At 38.3% G+C, this 12754-nt stretch overlaps 2 protein-coding genes across 6 annotated transcripts in view; both read left to right on the top strand.

Moving 5' to 3' along the window:
• LOC102306939 overlaps window positions 1-5440 on the top strand; it is a 12336-nt gene extending 6896 nt beyond the window's left edge. For 3 of the 5 annotated variants that reach the window (XM_042224053.1, XM_042224054.1, XM_042224051.1), the window contains 6 exons: window positions 1040-1321; window positions 1460-1573; window positions 2468-2499; window positions 2693-2734; window positions 4035-4106; window positions 4383-4985. In XM_042224053.1, coding sequence (XP_042079987.1) covers window positions 1040-1321; window positions 1460-1573; window positions 2468-2499; window positions 2693-2734; window positions 4035-4106; window positions 4383-4469 — 629 coding nt within the window. In that variant the 3' untranslated portion in view covers window positions 4470-4985. Of the gene's footprint in view, window positions 1-200; window positions 598-1039; window positions 1322-1459; window positions 1574-2467; window positions 2500-2692; window positions 2735-4034; window positions 4107-4382; window positions 4986-5325 lie in introns of those variants that run through there. The other 2 variants (XM_042224052.1, XM_014336032.2) reach the window with 2 other exon arrangements.
• LOC106633342 (contactin-1-like) lies at window positions 5395-11205 on the top strand. The gene is made up of 4 exons (XM_042224055.1): window positions 5395-5502; window positions 6253-6558; window positions 7018-8526; window positions 11080-11205. Exons 1-3 carry the CDS (start codon window positions 5457-5459, stop codon window positions 7320-7322), a joined length of 657 nt encoding a protein of 218 aa, XP_042079989.1. The 5' UTR covers window positions 5395-5456; the 3' UTR covers window positions 7323-8526; window positions 11080-11205.
• Window positions 11206-12754: the final 1549 nt, after the last annotated feature.

The raw sequence follows: 12754 nt of genomic DNA on the forward strand, positions 1-12754 counted from the left end.
GCGGCGTGACGTCAACTCCAAAGCCCTATTAGTCAATATTTCGGAAGACAGAATTGTGGCATGAGCGTGAGTTCAGTTTGGAAACAAATTTAAACTTGATTTGTGATCTTCTAACAAATCCAAAGCCATTTCAGTATAATACAAAGAAATATTTTGGACATTGAATGATTCTAAAAAGAAAAAAGGGGGGGGGACAAACCTCTTGCACTCAGTTTATTCATTTTTTTGTTTGAAGATGACCATGTGTGCTATATACACATTTATATGAATGTGCTCTTTTCTTTGCAGTGGGCGTCAGTGAAACCGAACACGTCTTGTATCTAACACCTGGAAATGATGTCATTATGCCCTGTGACAATGTTCCTGATACATGCTCCATGGTTATCTGGGCTTACAGCAAACACGGGTCTCAGACAATCAATATGGTTCATAATGGAATTGTTGAGAAGAACTCAGCTCAAGCTGACAGACTGAGTCTGCACAGTAACTGTTCACTGAGTATTAACAACATCACTGCAGAGGATGCCGGCCAATACTTCTGTCGGCCTGAGGGGACCGCTGATCAGGACACAAATGTGGACCTAAATATTTTGACCAGTGAGTATTTAGACTTCCATGGACTTCCATATATCCATATCTGTGAATGACACCGTACATTAAGCATTAAACACACCCATTATCACCACACTTACTATTATACAGCATTGATTTCCCTCTACACGTGTCATGTAATTGAATGTATCACCTTCTTGGGGAATTAAAATTCTCGTGTTGAAACATGGAGACAGGTCTTTAAATGAAAAGAGTTTTTATTTCATTGGATGAGAGCAGTAAATCTGGCCATGGCTTATGTATTCATTTCAAATTTTATATTCTAAATGAGTAAAACTACTATTAGATAATCACTTATTTAAGCTATTAAAATACCAGGAGAAAAATAGAACTTATTTGTAATGTCTCATAAGGTTTCTCACATTTAGGAAGATAATCCAGATGTTTTGAACTTGCATAACTGTTTTCACTCGTGTTCTCTGCTCAGTTTCAGCATTTCCATCAGACACTGATCCAAAGGAGGATGGAAACGTCACGTTAGAGTGCTCTCTGTTTAGATACTATCCCTCTCCTTGTAAAGAAAACAGTATGCGTTGGGTGGATGAGACAGGAAGTGTGCTGTGGGACAGAGATGTCAAGAACACTGGACGCACGTGTGTTTCTCTTCTGACTGTGAAGCTTCAGAGTGGCAACAAGAAAAGATACACCTGCCAGTTTGAAGATAACAATACTGTGAAGATAGAAGCTCACTACACACCTGTCCTCATAGGTAGGATAACATCAATAAGAAAAGTAAATTAAGATAAGATGGGATATAAGAGTGAGTCACTTTTTAAAAAGTGAATTACATACTTTTTAATGACTTTTGAAAGACTTTTAATGCTGACTACTTTGAATCCTCTGACAGATTCCACCCCAAACAAGGCTTTCATCATCATTGGTGCTGTGATGCTGGTGCTGGTGGTTGCCGTCATCGCTGCTGTTTTCATCAAATACAGGAGGCGTGCTAAAGTGACAGAGGGTTAGTAATTATAGTACATATAAATGTGGTCATTCTTGGGTCATCTACTTATCATCTAGTTCATCTAATATTATTATTACTATTATATATTATTACAAGAGCTCTATCCCATTTTGAGCAATCTGCAATAATTGCAGGTTAATGTTAACTTGTGAAAATGCTACATTTTCACTGCGGTTACTTCAGTCTAATATACTTTGCACTGGAAAATTGATTTAAGAAGCTCTACATTGTTTGTTTTTTTTTGGTTTTTTTTGCCTGTCCCGTTTGGCTCTTTTGCCATCAGAATTGTTGTCTAAAGGCAAAGAAAGATGCCCAACGGATTTACTTTACCAAACTGACCATCCCAGCCTTTCCGTAATGGTCCATTTGATTCACCTTTTATTGTTTATTTTATTTTCACTTGCTGAATACGGGACAGACTTGACTGGAGGAAAGAAGGGGAGAAAGAAAGAGGGAAAGAGAAACAGCTGAGAAGAGGGACGGGGGAGAAGGGCAAAAGACAAAAACCAACAGAACGGACAGAAAAAAAAAATGCATCTATCGATCATCTGGATCACCTGTTGAGAAAGAAAAAAGAAAACAAGCAGAAGAGAACAAGAGTAATAGAATAAACAACATCACAATGATATATGGGAATATGACAGTAAATACTAAATATTAAACATTATTGTGCAGCACGTAAGATCAACAGAACACAGTGTGCGTTGAGGTAGAAGCCAAAAAGGGTGTAGTTTGTGGGTGTGATCACCCGTGTGTACACCTGTGAGCATGGACGCACTTGTTTTTTTTTTTTAAAAGTTCCTTCATGTAATGATCTGCTAGAGGGTGTGGGGGGGCCACAGCCCCGAAGAAGCTCTACATTGTGATTATTGATTCTACTTTTTCTTCCAGACATTCAAAAAAAACCCACCCAACCCAAACATGTAAGTATATTGATCCACACTATATATGATATGTTTTCAGATATAACAGAAATACCTTTGTTTAATATTAATATAACCTTTACATATGAACTTGTTTCTTGCACATTATTGCCACTGATCACTCGGAAAATTGCAACATGCTGACCGTGCCACAGTATATGATGACAATGTGTTCTTCCCTTTTCTTGTTTAGAATGAGGAAATACTTCAAGGAGTCTTGGGCCAGTTGATCTCGGTAAATAGTTTATGTATCTATAATAAATATAGTAATGAAAATAGTAATAAATTAAATTATTATTTATATAATTCATTGGCTTAATTTGCTGTCTAAAGTATTCCAGTTAAACCTGGATTCATCAGATTACTGTGTATGCTGAACCCGAATACGATATTTGGAGAGGCACAAATAACGTGGTTTTTTTACGAATACTTATTTCAAACAAATATTTTAAAAAACAAGAAAAACTTTATATCAAAAAGCTGAGTTTCCTCATGAGACCGCTGTGCATGACTGGATGAGTGAGTGACGTGTGAAAGAGGTGACTGACAAACAGAGCCAATTAATCTTTCAGTCATTTCTACCCCCCCCCCAAAAGAAAAAAAAAATCCCACATGCATACTACCCTTTTGGGCTAAGCCCCGGGTGTTTCAAATGTCTGGCTCCGCCTCTGCTACAGAGACAGTTCGGCTGAGCGAAAAAAGACTGAACTGCATCACTATTTTTGTTGAATAGATTTTTTTGTACCTTAACTGGGTTCCGGACGCTGTTTATAGCTTTTGCGAAGATCAGGAGATTATTCCATTACGCTGCATTACTGATGACTGCAGTCTTCATTCTGTATAGCTCTGTTAGCTCGGTCATTTACAAATAGGCTGTTGACAGAGTAACGTTAACGTTCGGTTAAAAGGTTAGAACAATACTTGTGTAGTTGTGTCGAATTTTATGCATTTTACAATCAGTACTGTAGGTGAAACCAATGCGATATGTAATGTGTGCAAAAGTCAAATCGACAGTGGCAGATATATCAAACATCTATCAACATCTGCTATGCATAATCACATGCATTTAAAGCATCCTCTCTTGGTACTGTCTTCATTATATTAAATCATTAAAACCAGAACACTACATCCATCTGTTATTTAAAGTCTGTATGGATAGAGAGGGGAAAAATACATACCTGTGACTAAGTGGACAGGTGCACTTTGCAGCAGTTTAAAGCTGGTTTGAGATGCAATGAGTAACTGAGGAACAACAATTACTTTTTTTTGGCACAATGGCATAATAACCTCAGCCTGCTTGTAATTCCTCTTCTCTGACTTCACTGATTTTAGTGGACGTTTTAAAAGGGTTTTTGGTTAGTTTCACCCTTTTATACAGAATTTTACTAAAATAAGAGTAAAGCCAAAATCAAGTCTTTATTTGAAAGTTAACATTTAGTTTTTGAGACTATGTTTGATCATCATGTGTCTGAAATAGAACCTAAAGTAGTTTTCATTCATGTCTTTGCTTTTTGAACCATTGTGTTTGCTTTCAGGATGAGCCAGAGAGCAGCATCACCTATGCTACTATTGACCACACTGATCAAAATGCCTCACTGAGGAAAACTGTAACTATTGTTTTTTTGTTTTTTACTTATATTCCATTTTAAAATTACTTTTGGGCTATATAACAGTTGTAGATTCATATTTTATTCATTAACCCATTTGATTTGAATCAGTGAATTTTTTGAGAAACAAAAAAAGCAAAAAAAAAAAAAATCTACTCTCTAGTGTCTGTGAAGGTTCTCAGTCATCCAGGTCATCTTTGCAAGCTCCTTTGACTCTACTCTCTAGTGTTTGTTATGGTCTGAATTATTTAAATCCTTTAATTTTCTGTTATACAGGTTAAAAAGGAGGAAGCGGTGACTTATTCTGCAGTGAAGACAAAGGTAGAAAGTGACTCCAGCGGCTTCTACAGTATCATCAGCTAAACTTACCAAAAATAAATCAGAGGAAATAAAACATCTCATAATGTCACTGCTTTTATTTAAGCTTGCTGTTGTCAGAGATAAACATAACCCTACATCTTTGTCAGCTTCAAATACATACAAACATGAAATATGGCAGCATTACCGTAAAATACATGAGTTCATCCAACTAAAGAAGTAAAAAGTTGTTTTTGTATAATTGTGTGTGTGAGTGTTTTTGACATGTTATTTAATTTTTTAGTTTAAGTCATCCATAAATTAAATTGTTCTCCTCATGGTCCTGGGTATTTGACCTAGGTGTTTGAGCTTGGTTGACTTGTTCTTGATTTTTGCAGAATATTGAGTTTCCGATGTTCAGTGTAGAGTGCCTCTGTTACTTAAGTTCTAGTTCTTAGTTCCTGTTTAAATTAATTCCTTCTCCGTCATTACTCGGGTTGTCCTCCTCAGCGTCCACAGTGTGTAGTGTCATGTCAGAATCATAGAACTATGAGGAGGAATAACAATTAGATGTCCAAATGGGGAAACAAATGGGGAAACAAGTCAACAAGTCCAGATTCAAATCAACTGATTTTATTTTTAGGTTAAGCTTAAGGTGCTGATAAAAATATATAGGAAAAAGAAAAAGGGGAGATGGCAGTCCCAAAATGACAATAAACAAAGGAAACAGAAATAACAAACTATGCAAAGAAAAATTTTGCACTAGCAACAGTTCCTCACAACTGAACCACAACACAGTACTCAGCTGGGTAAATGATACTGATGTATATATTTAATTTTGGAAGACTGTCAGAGCAAATAAATCAAACAGCCTGTTAGCAGTGTCTTTCATTGAAAGCACTTGCGTGTTGTCTATTTGCAGACACGGATGTGAAGAAATCCAAACTCATGACAGAATGGGTGGCGTGTGATGAGCTCAAAGACAAAACAGCAGCAACATAAAGAAAGAGAAATACCTCACAGTGTGTGCCTGCTGACAGGGAATGGTGCAGAATGGCTCTTTGGAAATTATTTCTGGTTTTTGTGCTTCAGTTTGAAGGTAAATCTGCTTTTTTTTCATGATGCTAGGCCAAAATAAAAGGTTGTTTTGTGTTTCTAAAGTTTGTCACCGTGGGTCTGCATTTGGGTCCTCTATCCTGCAATGCCATGACAGTTTATGTTAAATTTCTTTGAATAATTTTGCAGAAATGATAAAGAGATGCCACTTTCATAAGCTTCAGTAACAGTTTTTAAAAAGTAGCCAGTATTTGGGAGAAAAAAAAGAATAGTAATAATGACTGAGTTATATTTGGAGTGATTCTCAATTTTATGTAGAATTTATTTTTAATTAGTCTTGATTTTGGATTACATGAGATGTACAGTAAAGTTAGATATCATTGAAAGTTATTCATATAAGAACTCATGCACTATGTATGCATGTTGCAAATGTTAAGGTCTACGTTCATTATTTGTTTAGTTGCATTTGCATTGTTGCCTCACAGCAAGAAAGTCCCGAGTTCAATTCCACCATCAGGCTGGGGTCTTTCTGTGTGGAGTTTGAATACTCTGGCTTCCTCCCACAGTCCATAGACATGCAGTTAGGTTAACTGGTCACTTTAAATTGCCCATAGGTGTGAATGGTTGTCTGTCTCTCTGTGTTAACCCTGATGGTGACCACTCCAGGGTGTACCCTGCCTCTCACCCTAAGACAGCTGGGATGGGCTCCTGCTACCCTGAAAAGGACGGGTGAGCGGGGAAGAGGATGGATGATGCGTGTCATTCATCACAGAAACTTTCCTTTCCTTTGCAGCAGGAATCAGTGGTGAACCATACTTTCTCTATCACAGACCAGGAAATTATGTCATTTTGCCCTGTGACAAGGTGCCTGATACGTGCTCCATGGTTACCTGGTTTTACAACAGAGAGCCATCTCAGACAACACAGGTGGTTTATCATGGAGATGTTAAGAACTCAACCCAAGCTACCAGACTAAGTCTTCACAGTGACTGCTCTCTGTGCATCAACAACATCACTACTGAGGATGCTGGTGTTTACAACTGTCGGCCTGAGGGGACCACTGGCCAGGACACAACTGTCTATCTAAATATTTTGACTAGTGAGTACTTGAACATAAATGATTTCGGTCTTTGCAGAGTATCATGGTCATTAATATCCTTTTTAAAAAAAAAAAAAAAAAATCTCTGAGGCCCTTTCCCTCAAAAACAAATTTGTGCATGACACTCCGCACTAAGGATTAAACATCCATCATCCCCACAGGCTCTGTGAGGGATCCAGCCTTGATTTTAATCCATCATTAGGCATATTTGGAGTAACTGAATGAATCCATTTTGGTGGAGTCTGAGCTTTAACTCGATATGCCTATGCAATAAAAGGAGCAAGATTTTACAGTAACATCTGGATGAAAGTTACATATATTAAATGTGCAAAAGTACTTTTTCTACAGGACAATCACTCAGTAAACCTGTGACAGTAAGAAGAAATTAAAGAACTTGCATTTAAATTCACATTCCACTTTTTTCTTAATGCTGAGGTAACTGTCGTCACTCATTTTCAGTTTCAGCATCTCCATCAAACCCCGACCTACAGATGAATGGAAACATCACATTAAAGTGCTCTTTGTTCAGACTCAGTAGCCTCCCTTGTGACGAGATAAGCATCCGCTGGGTGGATGACACAGGAACTGTGCTGCTTAATAAAGTCAGATACACTGGACGCACATGCATTTCACTTCTAACAGTGAAGCTTCACAGTGACCACAACAAACGATACACCTGCCAGATTGTTGAAGAAAACAATGTGATGATGGAAACTCACTACACACCAGTCTTCATAGGTAGGTTATATATAACGATTAGATGATTTTTATCCATTAAACACTGATGAACAGAGACCACAGATTCCATAGCTCATTACACACCTCTAGGTAGAATAAATAAGCTGGTTAATTCTACCTAATATGTGCAAGTCGCTGCTATAAATACATTTTTAAAAAGGCAAATTGCCTTAGATTTGAAAAGACAATAAGTTCTATCGGTGACGAGGGGAAAACCACCATGGTAACTTGTGATAACTGATTGGTCAGTAGGTAATGACATCACACTGTAAAGATTGACCCGACACACTGTGATGCTGTTCACTTGAGGAGTGTTTATTGAAGCAACACACATGTGGCTTTATGTTTCGGCACGCTGTTCACCAACTTTTGAGTTAGTCATCTGCGAACACCCCTCCCTCTAGCCTCTGGCTTCACTATATAAAAAGGGAGAAACTAGTTAGGAAAATCATCGCCACCTGTCCCTCCAGCCTCCTTGGCACCACCCACTTGAGCTTAACTGCCCCAATCCTCCCCTGCAGCTTAGCCAGAGATCACACCGCCGCCACACATACCTGTTGATTTCAGGCAGTAGAACCTGTTCTCTAACAATTAGAGATCTCTAAGATTAGTAGTTCAGTCCCAGGTTCCATCTGCTCTTGACTAGGTTTGATCTCCTAATTGTCCTGGATGTAGCCGTGAGTGTGTGTGACTGCTAGAAAAAGTGCTTGAAGGCCTATTTGAATTGGTGGCTTGTAGTAAAAAGCAGTATGAGAGCAAGTCCAGTTATAATTACCAAGAAAAGACACAAAGCTAATTTTACAGAACAGAGAAAGATGAGGCAGAGAGCAGGAAGAGTAAAACATGGACAGTAAAACAGACAAAGACTCAACAGTATCATTAGAAATTACTGTTACAAAAATAACAAAATCAAAATGGGAATTGAAAACTCAAACAATAAAAAAATAAATGAATGTAGAGCACAAGAACAGCAGTAAGATCAAACAAAAAAGTGCCCAATGCCAGGGACTGTAACCCACATTCAGATTCATACATACCGTCAAACTGTGCAGATACATTGGGTGACGAATGGGACTATTTCACAAGTTTTGAAACCAGGAAACCAGGAACAGGAAATGTTATCACTTCTGTTCTTCTGTGCCAGAGAGCCTAATTTGAGCCTGTAGAGAGAGATGCAACAACACATTTCTTCACTATTAACAATCCTGATTTTTATGCTTCAGTTTGAAGGTAATTACTCAGATTTTCTTTTCTTACTTTTGTGCTTGACTATGTTGCTATGAAATATGAACATTTAAATTGTTGTAGCTATGAGGAAAATTATCATCAATTGCCAACACAAAATGACAACATCTTTGTATTCTTAGATTTTGGACCTTAATTTGATCAATTCCATTGACTTTAACCGCAACAGAAAACTGAAAAGGTTATGATCCAGCGCTTCACACAAAGCAGAGCTACTGTAGATTCTGCTATGCACATAGCAATCAATTAAGTGTTCATTCTAGTTGAATATACAGCATATTTCTCTTGTTTATTACTGTTTTTTTCTATTGTTTATTAATTATTAATTATAGAATGAAATCTGCATATCATTGTTAGAATAATGTTTACATCTTCAGTTGGCTGAGAGGTGCAAATGACAGGATAGAAGCTACTAGAAAAACACTGATCTTTTCACAGGTCTTGATAGGGACGATATAGAGTTAAGAACTTTATGGACAGATAAGATTTTTGTAGTTTTGCCTCTGTACATCAGTACCAGTGGATTTTAATTCAAACAGTCAAGATGTGATTGCAATGCTGACTTTTGGCTTTAATTTAAAGGCATCTTATAAAAATTGTGCATTAACTGTTCAGAAATCATAGCTGTTTTACACTTTCAGAGGCTTTGTAGAGGCAATTGTACAATTGACTGGCAAGTGGTTTCATGGCCGGGGGAGACTTTTTTCTTTCTTTTGTATCTCATGACGAATAAAACAAATAATATATATTAATTTGATTCAATCTGTTGCTTTCCACTGGATTTCTAAATATGAGGCCCAAATAGAAGAATGGAAGTGATGGAGGACATCATTAGGCAGAAAAACAGAAACCTGTCAGAGAGCTGGTAAAAACTTCAAGGGCATGCACAGTTCAGAAAAAAAACTTTCAACAGATGAAACCATTATATCCTTAAACTTATGTACATTAATCGCACCAACCCAAAATTATGGTAAAACGTGCAGTAGAGATGCCAGTCCACCTGAGTTTTTTCATATCCCATATGCCTTGCCATGGAGTTTTAGAGCCGACGGCGATATCATTTTCTGGCGGCTTTTAGAAACCAACAACTGCCATGCATCCCCGCACACTGCCCCAGCAGGTTATTAAACCCTGGCCAGTCTGTCCCCAGAATTAAGGGATGCACAGTCTTTCCTCTATGCATCTTGCCCTTATGTTTAATTTGCAGTGGCACTATGGGATATTTGGGTATGTCACACATCTAACTTCCACCAACTCAGCCTCCAACCTCCCTGGCTGAACCAGCGTTTGTTAGACAAGGGTCTGTGTACAGCCCGTGTCAACAATAGCCTGGCGTGTACCCCCTTGGGACTTTACTGGATCCCTGTACGTGCCTCCTGAGCCAGGGAGTCTGTTGGGACTTCAGCAACACCAAACACATGGCTGGCTTCCATGAATGGGCACTCCTGGTGGAAGTGTCCACGCCCAGTCTTGACCTACAGGTCCTCTAGCTGCCTCCCATTCACAACTGCCTGCATCTGCCCATCATCTGGGCCACCTGAACTGGCTGCGGTACCTGTGGGTTTGACATGTCACACCTGGAAGTTGGGCACCACTGTAACACTCGTTACCAGAACCCCAGCAGTTGCTGGGGCCTCTTCCTCTAGGCCCCAGCAACTACTAGAAATAGGGAAGGTGTGGTTAGGATGATGAAAATCAACTGCGCCAGCAGGCCTTCCCTGGCACTGTCCATTGAATGCACTACTCCACCCCTCCCCTGCAGCTGAGCTGCAAACCACATCCTGCCACAGTAGCGTTATTCATTTGTCAAGTCAGGCATCTGATCTCAACCCAACAGAGCATATTTTTCCATTATTAAAAACAAAGCTGAATGCAGAGAGACCCACAAACAAAAAGCAACTGAAGGCTGGACTAGCAGAGGATCTCAAAGGAGGAAAAACTGCATTTGTTGATGTCCATGGGCTTTAGACTTCAGACAGCCATTGACTGCAAAGAATTTTTAAATGTTAAAAACAAGTGCTATATTTCAAATTATGTTAGTTTGCTCAATTATTTTCACTAACTCAAAATAAGGGGACCATATTTATAAATGGCTGTAATTCTTAAATTCTACAGAGAAATACCTGAGCTGGCCAGCAGATTCAAACCCAGGACTTTCTTGCTATGAGATATACCAACATCATACAGGTTTTATATACATGGTCCCCTTATTTTCAGGGGCTGAAAATAATTTAGCAATATAACATCATTTGAAATGTAGCAATTGCTGATGATCACAATATCATGCCACCCTAACTTAAGCCTTCAAATAAAAGTCAGAAAAATAAGTGAAGGAACGTAACCTACATCACAGAAATGATTATGAAAAAAAAAAGAAAGTTCAAATTAGCATGAGTATGAGAGGTTCCTATTAATCTTATAGGCTGTGGGCAAAAAAAATGAACATTTAAGTTTCCTGTTTCTTGGTATTGATTGATAGGTAAATACATGAATTCAAAGAAAAAAGAAAGTAGAATAAACATGTTTATTTCTTTGCAGCATGCATCAGTGAAACCTACATCGATGTTTATTACACACCAGGAAATGATGTCGTTCTCCCCTGTGATAACACATCCTCATTGAACTCATCATGCTCCATCATTACGTGGTTTTATAACAGAGATAACTCTGAGACAATAGAAATGGTTTGGAATGGCGCTATTATGGAGAACTCAGCTCAAGCAGCCAGACTGAGTCTGTACAGTAACTGCTCCCTGGGCATCAGGAACATTGTTGCTGAAGATGCTGGCCTTTACTGGTGTTGGTCTGGGAACACTACAGCCCAGGATACAATTGTGGGTCTGCATATTTTGATCAGTGAGTACTTAGACTGTAATGATTCTGAGCTTGGACAAATCTCATATCCTTTTCTTCACTTTGACTCTCCTCCCAAACACTACAGTTATGTTCACTACATTTTTGTCTTAATAAATTAACTGCGTACACAGAACATTCAGCAAGCAGTAACTGCAGACTAACAAACTGTGAAAGAGGCGAAGATTTGACCAAACATCATATAACAGTTTTAGTTTGGGAATTTAAAAGGTTTCAGATTCATGCCAACCTCTGAAAAAACAGATTAAAAGTGAAATCTCACCAGTGAATCCAGTGAAATTTGTTTGAAATGTGGGAAAAGTTCTGAGGACCTGTTACAGAGTTTTAGATTTCTTTTATCACCTGTTTTCTCTCAGTTGCAGCATCTCAGACGCAAAACTGGGATGGATACATCACATTAACGTGCACTCTCTTCAAATACTCTGACTCCCAATTGTGTGGCGAGAACAGCATCGTCTAGTTGAACGAAACAGGAACTGTGCTGCTCGGCAGTGGTGCGAGGGACATTGGACCGATGTGCGTTTCTCTTTTGACTGTGAAACCTCAGAGGGCCCACAACAAAGCATACACCTGCCAGTATATCAAGAACAACAGTGTGAAGATAGAAGCTCACTACGCACCTACAGGTATGATAAGAAGCTTAAATGAATTTCAAAATAATCTGAATTATGCACTTCAATAAATAAAGCTTTGGTTTTATTTGTAGAAGTAATTTACTGTAGTTTCCAAATGTTCAAACATTAATTTGACCAGATTTTAATAATAAAGTTACAAAAGCATGACATTTTTTTGTACTGTTTTTCATAGAGTACACAGATCAGTTTCCTGTGAGCTACATCATGTGGACTCTTCGCATTGGAGCAGTGATCCTAATGACTGCAATCACTGTTTTTGTCCTCAGAGACAGAGATGAGACGATTTAGATCCTGATAGAGCACTGATAAACAATCTGACATTTGAATCTAATTGCTGTGCTCTCTGCCTTTTCAGGATGCAAAAAGCCACTTGAAGACATAAGAGTGAATTAAAAACAACTCAAAAAATTTGAAATTTATATCACGTGTTCTTATTTCAAAGTAAGCTTTGGACACCAAACAACATCTTTGTGTCAATATGAGCACTTTAGTATTTGTGTCAGAGTTAAATTAGAGATTGTTTGTCTCTAATGTAATAATCATACTTCTCAGATAATCCCTCAACTAGGACTGAGTTGCACTCACCTGGTCAGAAAATGAAATGATGAAATGCTCTTTTGTATGAGAGCAGAGCCTGAGGGCCTGAGAGCCTGGGTTAGCAGATAAAGATAATAACCACGCTCAATCCCTGTTATTTCTGACTT

Source organism: Haplochromis burtoni, unplaced genomic scaffold (assembly GCF_018398535.1).
Source record: "Haplochromis burtoni strain Fernald_Lab_line unplaced genomic scaffold, NCSU_Asbu1 Contig_126, whole genome shotgun sequence".
NCBI classification, from domain to species: domain Eukaryota; kingdom Metazoa; phylum Chordata; class Actinopteri; order Cichliformes; family Cichlidae; genus Haplochromis; species Haplochromis burtoni.